At 37.0% G+C, this 20139-nt stretch overlaps 1 protein-coding gene across 2 annotated transcripts in view; it reads right to left on the bottom strand.

Moving 5' to 3' along the window:
* Positions 1-20139, bottom strand: part of LOC150085539 (inositol polyphosphate-4-phosphatase type I A) — a 557621-nt gene that overhangs the window by 124931 nt on the left and 412551 nt on the right. For both annotated transcript variants that reach the window (XM_090373328.1, XM_090373327.1), the window contains exon 16: positions 11804-12031. In XM_090373328.1, the coding sequence (XP_090229454.1) occupies positions 11804-12031 (228 nt within the window). The remainder of the gene's footprint in view (positions 1-11803; positions 12032-20139) is intronic.

A 20139-nucleotide genomic window follows, 5' to 3' on the forward strand; every position in this document is an offset into this window, starting at 1 on the left:
ATTTATTGAAGATTTTTTTTTTTAGTTCATTCAAGATGCAAATTGGACTGTGAACACACTTCTACATAAAAATATATTATCATATCCAATGCTATTAAAATAATAGTAATATTTAACAAAAAATATATATATATTATTTATATTTACCTGTTTCTTATATGTATTTTGTGTGCCAAATCCAAAAATCAGAAAGAAATAGTCACTGGTTTCTCTCTAGTGTCAATATTCTGGTGGCAATTGAAGGATTTATATTTTTGTGAAATAAGTAGATACCAACACTGTGATATATATAAGAGCCTGTAGTATATATGTGTGTGTGTGTTTTTAGCAGTTTCCTATGGCTACCAAACTAAGGCAAAATTATCTCCAGATTCAATTTGCTATGTTTGTGGTTATTATTTATGCCCAGCCCATGAAATATAATACTGTTAGTGGCACAAATTTTGAAGTGCGTAAGAAGCCTACTTTGGAATGGTGATCAAAACAAGTTGTGGGCACTTCCTTTCTGTTGTGGTAATTACGTGGCAACATTAGAAGGATGATTTTGCAGTAGTCATAAGAGTATGCAATTTGATATACCTTGAACATGGAGAATGCCTAAAAGCCATGTTGACCACTGCTACTTTTGTATGGTGTATAAATCAAATTTTAAAATTCTGTGGACTGAAAAATCATAGTGTATCCCAATGTACCATCCTCTAATGCTCTAGTTACACAGTGAAGACTTGCCAATTCCCAATCCACCCTTTAGAGAAGAATTTCAGAATTAGACGATGAATCTGGTGAAAAGGACAGTTGGAATTACCTCAGAAGCCATTCAAGTTAAGTGCCACATTTTTCTAATCAGAAAGAATTGGATGACTCAGTGAGGGACTTCAAGTTTACCAAATTAAAGAAATTTATTTTTTTAATTTGGTAAACTCACACTCTGTCACCAGAAAGCCAATTTTGAATTAAGAGACCCCACGTCCAATTCCTAGTTCAGGATCTTACCAATATCAATCATCAGACCATGCTGCTGGTGCCAGGTTTTATCACAGATCGGGGATTCTTGTGTAGTGGAAGCCTAGGGTGACCTTTGCTCCCATACGCTGAACATCAGGTTTGTTTGTTTGTTTGTTATTTAGGAGCATTAGCAACTAAGGCCATATTGCTCCGGGATATGCGGTGGTCATTCTCTGACCTTTCCGCATCCTCCGTATTTGGCGGTGACGGGCTCGAACCCCGGTCTAATCAAGGAGCATGTGCTACGCACTGGTGCTCCTTCCCACCTGGCTACGGAGGCGCCTAATGAACATCAGGTTTGGTGTGCAGGCTGGCAAGGGATTAGGAAATCCCTAATTACTGTCTCTAATGCCTATTGCTATTTAATGACACGGTCAAGATTAATGAATTATTTTAACGATGTTTCAAAGCAGAAATAACACAATTAACATCTAACAAGGCTAAGTTGACGATACAGAGGCATCAACACTATTAATCAACTGACAAATGTTAAAATAATCCGTAAAATGTATTTTTCATAAATTTATCGTGATCTAATTTTTACGATCTAATTGAAATATCTGAATGCTGGATAAAATTATTTTGCTGGTGGGGTCTGGTGCAGTTTGGGTACCCCTGCTCTAGAGGAAGAATCTTTGTCATCCCACGATTTAACTCTTTCTAATGACACTGCTAATTACTTCATAAATTCATAATCACCACAGGTTCATGCCTTTCAATCCAGCATGTAGGGAAAATCTTTTTGAAGCAGATGGGCACAAGTTATTTATATTTTCTTGAAGGATGTTGTTGAATTTCAATGTATTCAAAAAACAACATCTTTCAATTATGCCAATACAATTTCTAATTTCTCTTCTTTAGAAAATGGCTGGTACTGCAAGATTAAGGGAATGCGAGGAACAATGTACATGGATAGCATTAGAACACTTTTTTAAAATTTTAGCTTGTGCACCACTAAATTTTCCTGACAATATTGCTGCTGCACCATCATAATACTGACCTTTCAAATATCTTAATCCAAACTCACGTCTTCTGAAAAGGTTGAGTTTTTTTTCAAATTTTCATCAGTCGATGTTACAGAAATAAACCGCACCACTTCCTTTTTAAATTCACATTCGTCGACAAATCTAACTCAAAGAGCAAATCGTTCTTTCAACAATACATTGGTTGTTTCACTGGAAACAACTACAAAACATTTGCTTTGAATAACCATTTCAATAGTCATTTGAATAAAAAGAAATTTTAATTACAACAGTTATTTCATTTTAAACTTTCCATAAAATGAATACAGCATTAGAAGCACAGGTTTCTAAGTGCAATTTTAAAACTTCATCTCCCTCATCAATCTTAAAACCTTAGTAATTACCAAAAAAGTTTCCCCTCTTGTTTTTGCTCTTCAAAGGAATCAGTCATAGTAAATCAGTCTGTGATTTGATGTAGAAATAGTGGAGGCATGTGATGCAAGAAAGCAAGCTTATACAGCACCAGCCAGAAAAAAAAAAAAAACATTTCACATATTCATTCTCTCTAAAAGTATGAGCAGTTCCTCCTTAAATTTATTTAAGCTATCAACTTCCACAATGACAGATGGAAGTTTATTCCAGCAATCAACTACCCGCTGGCTAAAGGCAAATTGCCACACATCTATTCTACAAGTGTCTTTCCTCAATTTGAATTTATGTCCCTCAGGTTTGTAATCTGACCAAGAGGAAGAATCCCATCAGAGAACTGAGCCTGCTTGACCCATCCAAGGCCTTATACACCTCAATCAGATCACCTTGCAGGTGCCTAGTTTCCAGATGCAGCAATTTGCAGAATTTAAGCCTTTTCTGGTAAGAGCAACCCTCCATTCCCCTCACCTCACCAATCTTGTTGCTCTTCTCTATATTTGCTCAAGCAACTGTACATCCTTCATAAAATGAAGGCGCCAGACCTGTATGCAGCAAGGCTTGGCCTGACCCAGAGGTGTATTACTAAAAAAAATAGTACTGGAACACTTGTCGTAAAAAAAATTGTACCGAAATGTTCTTCCTCCAGAAGACTATATGATAACGCCACATCAACTGTACAGTAACTGAATCAGACTTCAGACTCATGGTTCATATAACAACCAGTTCTAGCGTTCAGCTCATGGCAAATCAAAATGCAGCGTTCCCACGCATCACAATATATCTCATTCATTGGATCTCTTTATCTAACACATCGTACTTCAGTAAGAAACGTTCAAGTTTCTTTGCGAAATTTATATTTTTGTTTATAAATAAATTTTTAAAGAAATCTATTAATTTTGAAGATTACTGTTAATATATATTTTTAGTAGCAATGGGTAAAATAGATATTATTTCTCCCCCCCCTTTGATTATGCCATTGTCTCATAATATTAGGTATATAAATTTAATGATTTTCTATTATGACATTTAGAAAAAAGTACTTCAACATGATTCTGGTCTGAATACACCACTGGCCTGACTATTGTCTTATACTAGCAAAATTCCTGTATATCATAAACAATACCCCATGACCTGCTCTGGCAGCTTCTCTGCACTGCTTAGAAAACTTCATATTTGACTGCACAATTACTCCAGGTCTTTTTCATTTTCTACCACCCTAAGTGTAGTACCACACAGTTGGTACGTTTCTCTTGGGTTACTTCTACCAATACACAGTACTTTGCATTTGTCAACGTTAAACTTTAGTTGCTCCTTCTCAGTCCATCTGTCCAATTTTTTTAGATGCTGTTGCAGTAGCACACTGCCACTACTGATCATTAACATCCCTATCAACCTTTGTATCATCTGCATACTTGGACATGATATACTTTCATCAACATCACTGATAAATATACAAAATAACAGTGAGCCCAACACCGAACCCTGGAGGACTCCACTAATAACAACAGTCCACAAAGAGCAGCATCCACTGATTGTGTTTGTGATTGTAAACCCGATTTTTCAAGTATCCTCAAGCAAAAAAATCTAAAGGGGTGAGATCTGGTGACTGTAGGATATTCAAAAGCACTCCCATACTTGGACATTAAGCCTGATAATACTTTCATCAACATCACTGATCTTCTTCTTCTTCTTTGTCCTCGCCTTCTTCCCACGTTCATATGGGGTCAGCATAATACTCCATTTCTTCCTCCTCATCCGCTTCTCTAAAGAACAACTTATACCCTTCACCGAGCTCTTTTGCTTTATTTCCCCTCCACCTAGTCTCTTCTAGGCATAGGATCTTCACTCTTCTTCTTTGCATAAAATCCACAATCTCTCTGCTCTTTCCATTCATCGTCCCAATGTTCAATGTTTTCCTATTCTAACACTTTTCAACTCCTTCTTCATCTCTAGCTGAACTAATTTCTTTAACCGGATCCATCCTTTGTTCGGTAGCCCTGACGACACATCTACTTTCCATCAATCACCTTTTGTTTTGGCATAGTTTTTACAACAGGATGCCCTTCCTGACGTCAACCCTCACCATTTATCCGGGCTAGGGTTTTAAGCTGCCGATCTGCCAAGCCTTACGCAGCTATATAGAAGTGGTAGCTCTTATACAATGGTGATGTTGCAATTTAATAATTATACACAATTTATGCTGAATTTCTAATCCCACTGAACAAGCAGGTGGCACTGCTGTAGTTCTTTTATCTCATGAAAATGGCTGATCGGCAGAATGACCGTGACCTTGAAAATAACAGTAATAAATAACTCAGCAACACGTGAGTATTTTTACATACAATTTGGTATCCTGAAAACTTCTACCACAAAGCTATCAGGTAGCACAACTATTCCGCTAATAATTCCTAGTGACTGATTATAGTTCCTTAAAAATTTAATGACCTTGAAATTTCCTATGTTTTCCGATATCCAAGAATAGGATATAGTATATTCATCAACATCATTGATAAATATACAAAATAACAGTGAGCCCAACACTGAACCCTGGAGGACTCCACTAATAACAATAGTCCACAAAGAGCAGCATCCACTGATTGTGGTTTGTGATTGTAAACCTGATTTTTCAAGTATCCCCAAGCAAAAAAATCTAAAGGGGTGAGATCTGGTGACCTTGTAGGATATTCAAAAGCACTCCCTCGAAGACCTATCCATTGATCATGAAATTCATTGTCAAGATAATTGCGAACAGCTATTTGATAATGTGGAGGTGCATCATCTTGTTGAAAATATACCAATGTATCTGCAAACATGTCTCTGATTTTTGGTATAGCTCAATCCCTCAACCAGATTTTTTCCATGGAATTGATAGGGACCGATTATTCCACGTGAAGAGAGCCCCATCCACACAGTAATGATTGGTAGATTGACATCTTTCTGTAGAGTGATGTGTGGATTTTCAGTGGCCCTGTAAACACAATTGTGATGATTTATAAAGCCAATTTTTTTAATGTGGTCTCATCTGACCACACAATTGTATCCTGAAAAGCATGATATTCACCAATTTTTTGAATGTACTGCTCACAAAATTGCATGCACTAATCAAGGTATAAATGACTTAAAGTTTAATTCCTTCATCATTCTAAAAACACTTGTATGGTTTAAACCTAGTCATTGTGAACACCATCTTGTTGATTTTCTTGGGGTGCACAAGACTGCATTTCTTACAGCTTCAATATTTTCATTACTTCTTGATGTCCTCTTCCTGCCACATGCTAAGTTACTGATATTCTGAATGGTTCCATGCTCCTCGAATTTATCCAGCAAATGAGTAATTGTTAAACGTGTGGGCACTTTTGTTTCATATCATGATTTCCAATACCATTTTATAATTGCCTTTCTTTCTTCAAAACTTAATTGGGTACTCTCATCATTTCAGAGGTATCTATAAAATAAAACAAAAATTAAATTATTGTAAAAAATTGTCTATTTTTAAGCTACAAAATGAGTTTAAGCTGGTGCATATTATTCATTAAATATAAATTTTTTATTTAAAGTGTGTATACATAATTTTGAAACATCCTCTATTTTGGCATATCTGACTTTTTCAAACTATATTGATCATTTTGACAGCTATGTCCAAGATTTTGACTGCTAGATTATCCAAGAAACTGAATGGCAAATAATACAAAATACTTGCAATATCCACTGTTATCTTCAGCTGAATAAGTCAACCATGGAAATTCATGAAGCCATAGATAACTGAATTTTCACTTGGTTTTTGTATTCCCATAAACCGAGGAAGGGAAAATGTAACTCTCTGCAAGCTTCCCAAAACTCTAATACATTTAATTTTTCATCAGTTAAACTGATTTGGCCGGTCTGCCCGGGAGGGGGGGGGGTCTGGGCCTTAACCCTGTCAAACATGGTCTTAGATGAGTTGTTTCTTTGACTTGGGCCCCATTGCAGTCCAGGCATTTGCAGATGACCTCCTCTGGGCTGGATCAGGTGACACCAGAGCATCCCTCAAAGCCTCACCCAACCATGCCTTCCAACTCCTATAGGACTGGGCTGACCTACACAAATTACAGTTTCACCAACTAAATCAAAATCCATCTTATTAAACTCTCAACATCAACAGACCACTGCAGGTAAAATTGGTAGACTAAACCATAAAACTTGTTATAGAACTTAAGTACCTGGGAATCATCCTTGACAGCAAACTAAACTTCAATCCACACCTGGAACATCTCTATACCAAAGTATGCAACTATACTGCAGTCACTCCTCTAATATGGACAACAGTCACTCCACGGAATTGTCACACCCTAGCACTTCTATATGTCTATAGTCCTGCCCATCATAACTTACATAGCGGTTCTCCAAAGGCACCTCACCATCTGAAATTTGAAGAAGTTTGAGAACATTCAGAGATGCGTCCTTCTTTCAATTGCCAGGGCCTGCTGCACCATCAGCACTCCAGCTCTAGGCAGGTCCACCCCCTCCACCAAACTTGGAAGTTATTCATTGAGGTCTACACTCTAGTCTCTCCAGAGGGATTCCTGCCACCTCATTCAAGAATTTTCAAATGACCACATCATAAATATTGCTAATGACATCAAAAAGGAGAAAAAGATCTTTCCAGAAAATTATTACAACTCTGGCAGACCAGATGGATTGAAACTAGTAAAGGACCCATTACCAAGAAGTTTCTTCTGGAAGTCATCCTAATGTTCCCAAAATCTCACCACGGCTCTCTCCTGGCCTGTATGGCATGTTATTAATAATTCCATCAGATAGAAACTCAACTCTGGGTATCTCTGATAAACCCTTCTGTGGATATTGGAGAGGTTGAGGAATGGGAACACCTCATCTACACTTGTCCTTTATAAAAAGATCTTTATACAAAGTGTTTTAATATCCACCATTAATGATCCAGATCTTGCTGACAAGACCTTCACTGACCTACCTGTACCTGCTAACCATAGCACTGCCAGAGTTGGATTCACTTCCCTTAACCCCTCAGGTTAGAACTGGCTTTCCAGCATTCTGCCACTTTGGTAAATCACACATGACACTCTAACCATGTGACTGTGACCCTTCCCTCCTCTTTGCCTAGTGGTGTGGTCACTACCCCAGTGGTTGGAGGATGTAGATGAAGGCATCCAAATGGTGGATACCTTCATCTACATCGTAGATTTTAACTTCACCTTTTTTTTTTTTAGACAACTTCCCTGGTAAGCACCTTTGGTTGTGCCACCTTCAGGTGAAGCCAGGGTTGGCCCAGCCAGAGAACTTAATTCCCTACTACCTGGCCCAGCTCCCCATGCCTGGTATGGTAATTGGGGATTGGTTGTGTTCCACAGGTCCCTAGGCACTACAGACCACATGAAAAACATAACCCTACACTACCATATATAAACCACATATCATTCACACTATCTGGCCTTTACAGGGTACCCTATTCAACACCAGAACTAATTGTGGTGTTGTGGGAAACAACCAGTGCCTCTTGACCCTAAACACTATGTACTATGTTTTTTGGCCAAGAAGCATCAGTTTCCCAGGAGATAAAGCCATACAACCCTAGCCCAAGAGTGACTAACTTGGTGACACAGTAAGTAAAGCCAATAACAGTTCATCCCATCAAGATGGGATTCAAAGGCCTTTTCCATATAGTGTAGAAGGACGGCAGTAATTGAAACTATTGTATTAAAGGAAAGGGCAGTGTTTCCAGTGCTATAGTGGGGTGGTGATTTATGTTAGATACTAAAATCAAATAAATATTCTTATTTTTTGTTTTTTATTTTTATATTCTCCTATTTCCATGCAAAAAACTACTTGCTATATTGTGATTACAACAGTGAGATTACATTTTCTCATAGTAATGTCATAGGGAAATTACATTTTCAATGATGAGATTACATTTTCTAAATACACAGGAATGAATTAGAAACATCTATTTAGTACCTGGTGCCACCTTTAGCATGCAGCACGGCTTAAATACATTATAGCAGAGATTTCAAGAGGTGCTGGAAGGTGTCCACAGGTATGATAACCCATGCCAACCACACTGCATCCCACAGTTGCAAGGTATTTGAAGGTACTGGATCCAGGTACCAGATGGCCTTGTTCCACAACATCCCATTCATACGAGGGAAGATAGCTCATCCATAGGTAGGAAAAAAGCTCATCAGAATGCTTGTCAAACTATTCAGAGTTTTCAAGTTGTTCACAAAGATGGTCATCATAAACGGGTGTACATAGTCATGAAATGATGAACCTATATGAGTCTCCAGTGAGGTGCTGAGCATGAGCAGTAGGTACCAGGGGTCCTATACACGCTCATCCAAAAATGCTACAGAGTATTATAACGCCACCACCAGTCTGTACAATCCCCTCTGTGCAGAGGGGTTGAGAGCCTCATGTTGAGTACACCACACCCATACCTGCCCATCCCCATGGTGCAACTGGAAACACAATTCAAATGAACCAGGTAACCTATTTCAAGTCATTCAATGTTCAACAGTTCTGTTCCCATGCCTACAGTGGGCACTGGAGTACATCAATTTTGTTGGACAATACATTGGATCCTTCCCTTACTCTAATCAATAATATGTGGCTAGACTGCATGCAACCTATGGCAGGTAATTATTCCATGGTTGGTTCACTCTTGATATACTTCACTGGTGCCTTCCAAAATAAATGCAATGTAAAACAAGTACATGCATCATTCATCACCATTACATTTTATAAAATTATAAATGTGATTTGTAAGAAAATTGCATATGATGATGATGATGATAAAAATGTTTAGAGCAAATTCTTGAATTTCAATTTGTTCTAAGAAAATCGACAATTAATAAGCCAAGATATCCCCAGTGGATCAACGACAGAATCTATTTTGGGGATTGTTAATGAAATGGAAGTTTTCAAGACAACATAAGTATTAGTAGTTGATAGTTTTTTCCATTATTTTTTAAAGTGCTGAGTTAAGTAAAATGGAGTCATTATTGGATGGGGTATTCCCATTTTAGGAAATGGTTGGATATAAGCATACATACAGAATGAAAAACATCAAAAGAACTAATAGAATAACATACCAACAGAGAGAGAGAGTAAAAAGTAAAAAAAACCCAGGAGTTAACTGTGGAAAACAGGTTTTAAGCAAGAAGTATAAAATGCTATCAAGACTGAAGGATTTCGGCATAAAGATTGTTCAGGACTAATGTCTTTCTGCTAGAACACCAAGAAAGGCAGTGGATGGAATAAAACTGAAAGAAAAAAAATAAATAAAATAAAATAAAATAAAAAAATATATCAAGAGTATAAAAGCCAAGTCCCACTTACTTTTTCTGACAGAATCTCAATTATTGGTTGTTTCAACTACTGCTCATTTCAGCTGTCCAAATTATTCACTGTATGATTCCTTTTGCTTCAAAGGTGGTATTTGTGCATATGTATGCTTTGATATTCCATGCAGACACTTAGTCATTTGGAATCTCCTGTTTTTGATCGTATGTGGCTTAAAACCTCTCTACTACATTCTGATAAATTCATCTGACACCCTCTGCTAATTTCTTACTTCCACTAACCATTTGGAATGCTTTGACCTCCTTTCTTTGAAACTTAACTTTCTCCAGTCCAACCTTCCTAACAATGAGGTAATTTTTAATGTTCACAACTCTAGCTAGTCAAGATTCCGAGGCTTTTGTAATTACTAATGCTCTCTCACAATAACTGTTCATTTACCTACCAGTACACCAGGCAATCCTAACCACACAGCTAACACTTGATCTTTTTTCTTATGAACAACCCCCTTCCAAGTACATGGTCAAGGTGCATGGTTCTCTAGGCACCTCAGATTACAACTTAGTGATGGTCTCTTCTCTAATGGAGCCTTTTTCTTGTGGCCGTCTAAGCATCATTTTGTTTGGCATTACAAGAATGCACAATGGAACGATGCTGTATGATTTCTATTCTTCTTTTCCTTGGTTGTATTACTGTTTTAAATCTTCTGAAGATAATGTTGCTCTAATCATGCAGTGAAATTATTCTTGTAGGGATGAAATTCTTTGTTCCACATTCCGTCATAAAATCTCGACTCCTTGGTTCTGAAAACCTATCTTTTCAAAGAAAGTTTGAGCTAAAAGACATCAAAAAGAGGAGATTCCTGCTTTCATAAGCTGGAATAAAGTCTGCGACAAGGAATATTGCAGTGAATATATGTAGAAGTATCACCTTTAAAAATGAAAAGAATCACAGAGTGAAAATTAGGACAAATGAGATGAGTGGTGGTTGAGCAACTGACCATGGAGATGCTATCACAAAAAGTAGTTTAGACTTAGCAAATTGTAGATGAAAATGGTCATCATTGAGATTAGAACCGAAACCAAACCACATACATTAATGAAATGAATTAGAAAGTTATCAGGATTAGTTCTTTTTGAAGATAATTCATTCCAATATGCTTTCATGTTCTATTCACAATGCACTGAGCAAGTTTAATGTTGGGATAGGAGAACACGTAGGGATTGATGAAATTTTTTTAACTGTGGCATGTCTTGCAATGCTGCCTCCACCAATCCAAACTGTTCAGACACCCTCTGGTCAATAGTGGAGTAGAAGCAGAATCATACATTAGCTGATCTGAATGCCTCCAAGAGCATTACATCAACAGGTTAGACTTGTGGATTCTTGCGGCCAGCCTGAGAAAATCGATTTAAAGCTGCACCCTTGAAATGTAAGGAATATTAGACCTCACTATGATCTTCATTAGCCTCAAAAGATATGGATCAATCTGCATAACAGAAAAGATAAGAATTTCAGCATCACTGGAATAAGGCTGTTTCCACCAAGGTGATACATGGAGGAGATAATTCCAACACTATAAATGAAATTTTGCATGGGCATGCAGTGTGTTTTGGATTTCAGATGCATCAGTGATTTTGGCAATATCGTGCATGTCTGTAGAAGTTTACAGACTAATCTGCATGTTCTGTGGGCTTAAAAACCTGAAATATCTTGGAAGGGGGAGACCCTACTCACTCCATCTCAGATTGGCTAACTATAGCCACTGCAGTTAGCCAATTTGATTCAGAGGCCTTTCAAAATTCCTCTAGTCTATGACTGGATTTGAATTCAGACCTCTCCACTAAACTGTCATGAAGGACAAGTACATGTATATTTGTTTTACTGAGCCACTCTCAAAACTTTTGAATAGGTCCTAATGCAATGCTGGGTGTAAATGCTTGGAAAATGTAGTGTTAAACCATAATAAGAACAGTTTATGAAGCTGCTCATAATTCTTAAAATTATGACTGAAAGGTAAAAGTACAATACCAAAAGGATTAAGAAACTTTTTTTAATCACAGATTGCAAATTTTCTCTTCAGTTAGATAACATACCTTAATATAAAGAAGACCATATGTTAAATTTGCTGTTTTTTGTAAACACAAGATAGCTTGCCGTAATTTTTTAACACTTGGCAACAGTTCTTCCATCCAATCAGGGCACTCTATGTGAAGTTTACCATCTGAATTTTCTGAACAGTTATTCTTCATGAAATGAATTAAAGAATTAACTTTGCTAGCCATGCACATAATGCTGGCCTTTATATTTAGGAGTGTTAAATCCTGAAAGTAAAAAATAATATAAGTAAATATAAAAAAAATATAAGAATTTCCTAGTAAATTTAATGGAGGTAGCTTTACATTTCTTTAAGATAGTGAATAATAAAGTATATTTCATTTTTTTTTTTTTTTTTTTTTTCAGGACGGTGAATGAAAATAAAAACATTTCCTCTCACAAATGTAAATTTTATTTCAGTAGAGAGTTCCAAATTGATGGTAATACTTATCTCAGTGGCCACCATCTTGAAACATCCAACCGGAATAAAAAACCAATCTCATTTGGGTACCGGACTCCTCATGTGTGCTGTGAATCTAATTCTTAGACTGAAAGCACAAATTTGCGATTTCTAGAGTCAACAACAGTTTGGAAGAAAAGTAACGCCAAGCGAAAAAGAGAAAAACAAGTTTTTTAGATGCAGAGGAAGCAATATTTGTAATGTGCTTTATGCCAGGAGAGATTAGAAGTCAGGGTAATCCCCAAGATCTTCCCTAGAAATCAGAATATCGTCGAAGATAAACATAGGAGCAGAAGAATCCTTTTTTGCGAGATATAAGACAGGACTGAGTTTTAGAAGGATGAAATTAAGTTATCTTTGCCCCATTGGAGATCAGCATTTAAGGAAATGGTAGTGGATATTTGAGAAGTTGAAGCTGTTTGAGCAGGGTGAGGTTTCTCAAACTGGAAAGTGGAATGCAATGTGCTTTCATCGGCAAACTATGAGCTACTCTTGAGCTACACCATGAGCTACTCTTGCAGCCCGTCTGCACTGCCCAGAAAACTTCATACCTGACTGCACAAGTACCCTCAGGTCCTTTTCATTCTCTACCACCGTCAGTATAGTACCACACAGTTGATACGTTACTCTGGGGTTACTGCTTCCCATATTCAGTACTTTACTGGGGTTACTGCTTCCCGTATTCAGTACTTTACTGGGGTTACTGCTTCCCGTATTCAGTACTTTACTGGGGTTACTGCTTCCCGTATTCAGTACTTTACATTTGTCAATGTTAAACTTCAGTTGCCACCTCTCAGCCCATCTGCTCAACTTTTTTAGATGTTGCTGCAATAGCATACTATCATTAGTGTCATTAACAACCCTGCTGACCTTAATATCGTCTGCAAACTTAGACATTAAGCCTGACATACCAACATAAATATCATTAATAAATACAGAAAACAACAATGTACCCAACACTGAACCCTGGAAGACTCCACTAATAATATTAGTCTACGAAGAGCAGTGAAGAGTTATCCATAGCAGCAATTTGCCTCCAATGCCACACTGCTCCAATTTGTGCAGCAGTCTTCCATGTACAACAGTATCAAAAGCCTTTCTAAGATCAAAATATATGATATCAAAATTATTCTCTGCATCCAGTTCCTTTGTGACCACATCATAGTATCCAATAAAATTGGTCAGGCAAGACTTCCTCTTAACAAACCTATGCTGTGTCCGAGCTATAACTGAAGTCTTGTCTAGATGATACTGAAGTGTTTCTTTAACCAGTGCTTCCATTAATTTCCCTGGAACAGAAGTTAAACTAACAGGCCTGTAATTAATTGTGTCGCCCTTTGATCCTCCTTTGTGAACTGGAGTCACATTTGCACATCTCCAGTCATTGGGTACCTCCCCTGAGTCTAAAGAAGCTCTCATAATTATGGCTAAGGGGTTGGTTACTTCCTTTGCTGCCTCTTTTAATATAACTGGATAGATCCCATCCACCCCAGGTGCCTGCCTTTCTTATGTTTATCTATGTATATCAATTATTATGGCATACTGAAGTGTTCTATGGAAACTATTTCATTTACAATGTTCAAATAAACACATTCCCCGACTTTTGTATTTAAGATGTTAAATCCTGAAAGTAAAAAATAAAGTAAATAAATATAATAAGAATTTCTAGGTAAACCTAATGATGCTTACCTTTCTACACTGCTCGATAAAATTAACAGAACATGCAAAAAACGTGGTGTAACTCTTTCAGCTTGTGATGAAGTGGGGCAAAATTTTGTATGGTGGTGTACCATAGAATAACAATGAAAAGAGGAGACAGTGAGAAACTTTGGACTGGCTGGTACAATTGACATTTTAGGGGTTGTATAAGAATTACCATAAAGGTCGCATTACAGAAGTTGACACAAGTTGCTCGAATATATGGTCACATGACATTAGTACAGCGTATGATCCAGCATAGACCTTAGCTCAGCAAGTGACCGAGGAGCTGGAGGTGTGGGATGCCCAAGGGCATCCCACACTTGCTCAATCAGATTTAAGTCTGGTGATCATGCTGGCCATGGCACTCATTGGAGATCTTTAGTTTCAAGATATTCCTCCACCACTTGAGCTCTATGTGCAGTGCCGCTGTTATGCACAAAATCAAAACTAAAAAGTTGCACACAGGGTTCAAGGATCTGTTCTCAGTACCATTGCACAGCTATGGTATTCCGATCAAGAAGAGAGGTGTGACCATTGATCATTATTCTACCCACATGAGAACACAACCTCCACCATAAGTGTCCCTTTCTCTGATGTTGGAGGGATGGTACTGCATTCCTTGATGTCTCCAGATGAAATAACATCTAGAATCTGTTTACAGGCTAAAATAGGGCTCATCAGAGAACAGAAGTATACCCTATTTTTCAGGGCTCCAAGTCACATGTTCGTGGCACCAGTTTCAAAGAGTTCTGCGGTGGTTTTGAGTTAATAGGATACAAACCACTGGCTTCCTTGCATAGAGTCCACTTGAATTGAGCTTTCTTAACACAGTTCAGTTGGAAATGTTTTCACCTGTGGCTGCAGCAACATCAAGTGACAGTTGATGATGGAACATTGTAGGGTTCTGTCTTGCTGTTAGAGCAAGATAGAGGTCTGTTCTGGTTGATGTAGCCCTCAGGCAACTTTGGCCAGCTCTTTCTGTAATGGTTCCTGTCTCCTAAAACCGCTTCCACAGTGCCGAGATGACAATGCATAACACATTAAGCCAACGTGCAGCCTCTGACTGTGACTGCCTGTCTTCAAGTCATCCAACAACCCGCTATCTCAAAAAATCATCTAAGCAACAACTTGCCATCCTGAGTACTGGAGATGTTGCTATCCCACTGAGCAAGTCAAAAAACGGGAACGAAGTGATGTGGTTACAACCTGTAGGTATGAATAATTTTCATAATGTGTGGCTTTGTAAGGTGGTAGATCAAATTTCTATTGGATACTTGGAATTTGCATGGGATGCCTATTATATCAAATATTTGCCTTTGGGGACACTGTTTGCAATAAAATATTCATGAAAAACATTTTGCTCTGTTAATTTTGTTGAGCAGTGTACTTCTTTCAACAAAGTAAATTTTGAAGCCTATTTCATTTTTGAAATATGCCTCTTTAGGCTTCATAGGCTTTAATAATGGGATGGATAAAAATAAAATTTCCTCTGAATTAATCAGTATCTCTTTATTGCACTGATTTAGTAGAGTGCTAGAGTTATACTGACTATAGCATAAAAATTACAGAAAAGAAAACCAGATACAAATTAGCTGACCCAAGTGTGCAATCAGAAAATTATCCAAACAGCAAATATGCTACGAGCTGAAACTACACTGTGCTGGCCCTTCTGTAATCATAATCTGTGATAAGAGGAACAAACTGTATAAACAGCAAACTGCAATTTGTAAACTAATAATAATAAAGAAAAAAAAAATATATATATGGACAACCAAGGTGAATTATAACATATAACACAATCTGGTTAAGTATTAATAAGGGGAAAAAAAAGCACAAAGAGGTTCTGCAAGTATTTAAGCCTTTGTAAAAAAAAAATAAAATAAAAATAAATAAATAAATATACACTTGCTAAAAAAACATAAACCTTTGTATCAAGACAGTTACGAACAGAAGAAATACAAATAGATGTAAAGAAATCTGTGATGTAGGGTGATGATATGTTGCTCATGAGTATAAAGGTCGTCCGACTGTCCGACTGCAGTAATCTAAAGGTAGAATGGGAAAAACATGATCTATCAGACTGAAAGAGTTTTTCTGTAGGTGCACATTTAGCAGAGTAGAGTGCTAGAGTTATACTGACTACAGCATAAAAATTACAAAAAAGAAAACGAATACAAGTTAGCTGACCCAAGCGTACAATCAGAAAATTATCCAAACAGCACAAAGGCTACAAGCTAAAACTACAAAGACTGTGCTGGCCCTTCTGTAATCATAATCTGTGACAAGAGGAACAAACAGTAGAAACAACAAACTGCAATTTGTAAACTAATAATAATAAAGAAAAAGAAAAAAAAAAATATATATATATATATGGATAACCAAGGTGAATTAACATATAACACAACCCAGTTAAGTATTAATAAGGAAAAAAAAAGTACAAAGAGGTTCTGCAAGTATTTAAGCCTTTGTAAAAAAAAAAAATAATAATAAAATAAAAATAAATAAATACACACTTGCTAAAAAAACAAACCTTTGTCTTTGTATCAAGACAGTAATGGACAGAAGAAATGCAAATAAATACACATAGATGTAAAGAAACCTGTAATGTAGGGTGATGATGTGTTGCTCATGAGTATAAAGACTGCAAAGGATGTTTGACTGCAGTAATCTAAAGACAAAATGGGGAAAACATGATCTATCAGACTATGAAAGAGTTCCTACTGTGGGTGCACATTTAGCGGTAGGAGTCATGATTTAAGAAACAAAAGGAATAACTGGTTTCCCAAAAGCATCTATCTCAATTTTTAATGACTGGAAAGAAAGTAGAAAAGAAAGTATGTCTCAAAGACATAAATGTGGCAGAAAAACAATACTTCAGAGCAAAGCTGTCATATTCTAAGGAGGGCTGTATGCAAAAATAGGGCATCCAGTGTGCAGCAAATAACATCTGAATTCAACCAAGCTCAGAATTGTCCTATTTAAACTTGCACCACATGCATGGAATTGAAGAAATCGGGTACTGGCAGTTGCCTGTCTAAGTTTCGATTCTCAAACTATTTGAGGAAACAAGACCCAGTCAGAAGTGTGTGAAATTATGCTTGCATGAAGATGCAGATGAAGCCGTTTTTAAGCAGGTGAAGCTGATCCAAGCCCAAAACATGCTGATATCAGGGCCACCAATAAAAGAAAAGGCTATGGAGTACTCACATTTTCTGGGGCATAAAACATTCCAAGCCAGTTCTGGTAGGCAGCACAAATTTAAAATTGCCATGGCATATTCGAAAAAGTTATTTCTGGTGAAAATGGAGTTGTAAGTGAGGAAGACTGTACCCATTGGATAGAAACAGTTTTGAAGAAAATTACTCCGCGCCCAAAGACATATTCAACATTGATGAAACAGGTCTATTTTTTGAAACATTTGCAGAACAAGACACTGATTTTTAAAGGTGATAAATGTTTAGGTGGTAAAAATAGTAAGGAGAGAATTACAGTCTTGGTTTGTGCAAAAAACCCTCAGGGGCTCACATCTGGTGAGTATGAGCTTGGCACACCCAGGGTCTTGAGCTGGATATCATCATTCTTCTCTTTCTTGGTGATTCCCTTCTATTTCTGACTCTCTTTTTTTCTTTCTCTCTCTCTCTTTCAGGGGTAACTCAGAATTTTTTTTTTTTTTTTTTGTTTGGCTGGTGCAGCAAAAGCCTCAGGCTTCCTTGCACCATATGGCTAATAATAATAATAATAATAAAATATGGTTGGTATTGAAAAACTGAAGCTTTTGGTAAAAGGCAAAAGCAAACAATCCTGATGTTTCAAAGGAGTAAAGTCATTAGAGTGACTACAACAACAAATCATGGATGACAAGTGAAATTTTTGAACAGTGGATTTTAAATTTTGGTAGAATGATGACAAAAAAAAACAGAAAAATCGCGTTGATTGTTTGATTGTTGACAAATGCCCTGCCAACCTTCACTTGTAAATTTTGAAAATTACAAATGTGAGGCTTGTTTTCTTCTCTCCGTATATTTTGTCTAAACTGAAGTCGATGGACCAAGGCATTATCAAGAATTTGGAAATGCACTACTAAAGGTGCATACTGAAAAAAAAATTATACCGAGAATAGAAACAAACCAACCTATAGATTCTATTATATCAGATTTGACAAGTGTGGAGTCAAGATGTAACAGAAACAACGATTAAGAATTGGTTTGCAAAAGCTAGTTTTGCTAAAGTGCCAATTAACAGTGACGAGAGGATGAACAACTACAAGATATTGAGAAATCGTGGGAAGAAATCCAAACGAGAGGTTTGCCAGTGAAGAAATCACTTTTGACGAATTTTTAGGAGTTGGTAATGTTGTCATAATAGCTGAATATCCAAGTGACTCCAAAATTTTGGAGAGTATTCAAAGAACCTGTGACAATATTGACAATGAGATGGATGAAAATGAGGGCAATATTAAACCTTCCAAACATGAAATGTTGGCAGCATTTGAAACTTTGTGTCTAGGCCTTCAGTGTTAAGAAAATTTGCCAGAAAATATATTTGAGTATTTAAACAAACACAAACATTTTAATGAACAATTTACAGTAAAATCCAGTGTACAACAAAAAAAAACATATATTGTGCACAGGAACTCCCCGACTTACGTAAGGGTTGCGTTCCGTGCAATGCTACATAAGTGGGAATTTTTCCCATGCTTGTGCAGCTGTACTCACAACTGTACTCGCTGAATTGACTGAATCAAAAAAGAAATGTTCAACGAACATGTAAATAGAATTATTTATTGTATTTATTAAATTTTTTTATCTCATGCACACAAAAAATTACAGAAGCATGCAATTCATCTCTCTGGTGATGAAGCGTCATGGCTACTCATTTGGTTCATCTTGAGCTTCTTCAGCATTTTCTTCTTTCACTATCGCTGCCTGCAAGCCAATAAGTTTGTTGTTAGATATTTCCTTCTCTTCTTCCTCTGTTAACTCCTCCACACCTTTCGCATCAAACTCCAACTAAAGTAGCTCTGCAACCGTTACAATCTTATCTGTAACCTCTTCATATGATTTGTCTTTTTCAAATCCTTTAAAGCCTTTTACATGCTGAGGGAATATTTTCTTCCATGCACCATTTAAACAACAAATTAGTAATTTATACCCAGGCCTTTTTAATGTTTAAGATGGCATGGTAAATACTGGTAAATATTATGTCTTTTAACATAATATTTTTCTCATCGTGAACTGCACACAATGCCTGAGCAAACGTTGTGCATAAATAATATGCGTTTAAAGTCAACATAACACACTGATCTGTAGGTTGGATGAGCAAAGTCATGTTTGGTGGTAGAAATACAACTTGCATGTTTAAATTGAAATCATTTAGATGTGTAGGATGTCCAGGAGCATTATCTAATAGAAGCAAAATTTTGAAAGGAACATCGTCATCATCTTTATGATATTTTTCATACCTCGGGAATGAAGCAGCATTTAAACCAATCCTCAAAGAGAGATAGTGTTATCCATGCTCTCTGGTTTTATCGGAAATGCACGGGTAGGGTGACTTTATTGATGCCCTTAAATGCATGAGGATTCCCAGAATGGTACATAAGCAGTGGTATTAATCTGTAATCTCCCACTGCATTAGCCCCAAGCAAGAGTGTGGCCCTATCTTTTGAAGACTTGAAACCTGGCAATGTATATTCGATCCGGCATTATTTTTCAATACAGAGCAGTCTCGTCAATGTTAAAAATTTGCTGTGTTGAATAGCTGCCTTCATCAATAATTTTTTGCAACACATCACAAAATTTCTCAGCAGCTGCAGAATTGGCACTGGCGACTTCGCCGCATACTTTTACTTTGTGGAAACCAGTGCAAAGCTTGAACCTATTAAACCACCTGTTGCTTGCCATGAACGTGGCTTGGAGGTTGCCATACTTATCCTTAATATCTTTATAAATATTTGTTGCTTTTGCTTGAATGGTCATTAGACTCGGGGGCACTCGCTTCTAAATCTGATTTTCCATTCATATTATTAACAGCTGTTCAACCTTCGATATAGCACCTGAATGCTGTTTTGTGATCAGTGCTGATCTTAAGTGCGTTGATCCTTTGACATGTTCTTTTATATGTGCACTGCCCTTCAAAATAGTATTTACTGTTGAAGCAGTAAGACCTAATTCC

The sequence above is a fragment of the Mastigoproctus giganteus genome, chromosome 5 (assembly GCF_048544385.1).
Source record: "Mastigoproctus giganteus isolate SK-2022 chromosome 5, ASM4854438v1, whole genome shotgun sequence".
Classification (NCBI taxonomy): domain Eukaryota; kingdom Metazoa; phylum Arthropoda; class Arachnida; order Uropygi; family Thelyphonidae; genus Mastigoproctus; species Mastigoproctus giganteus.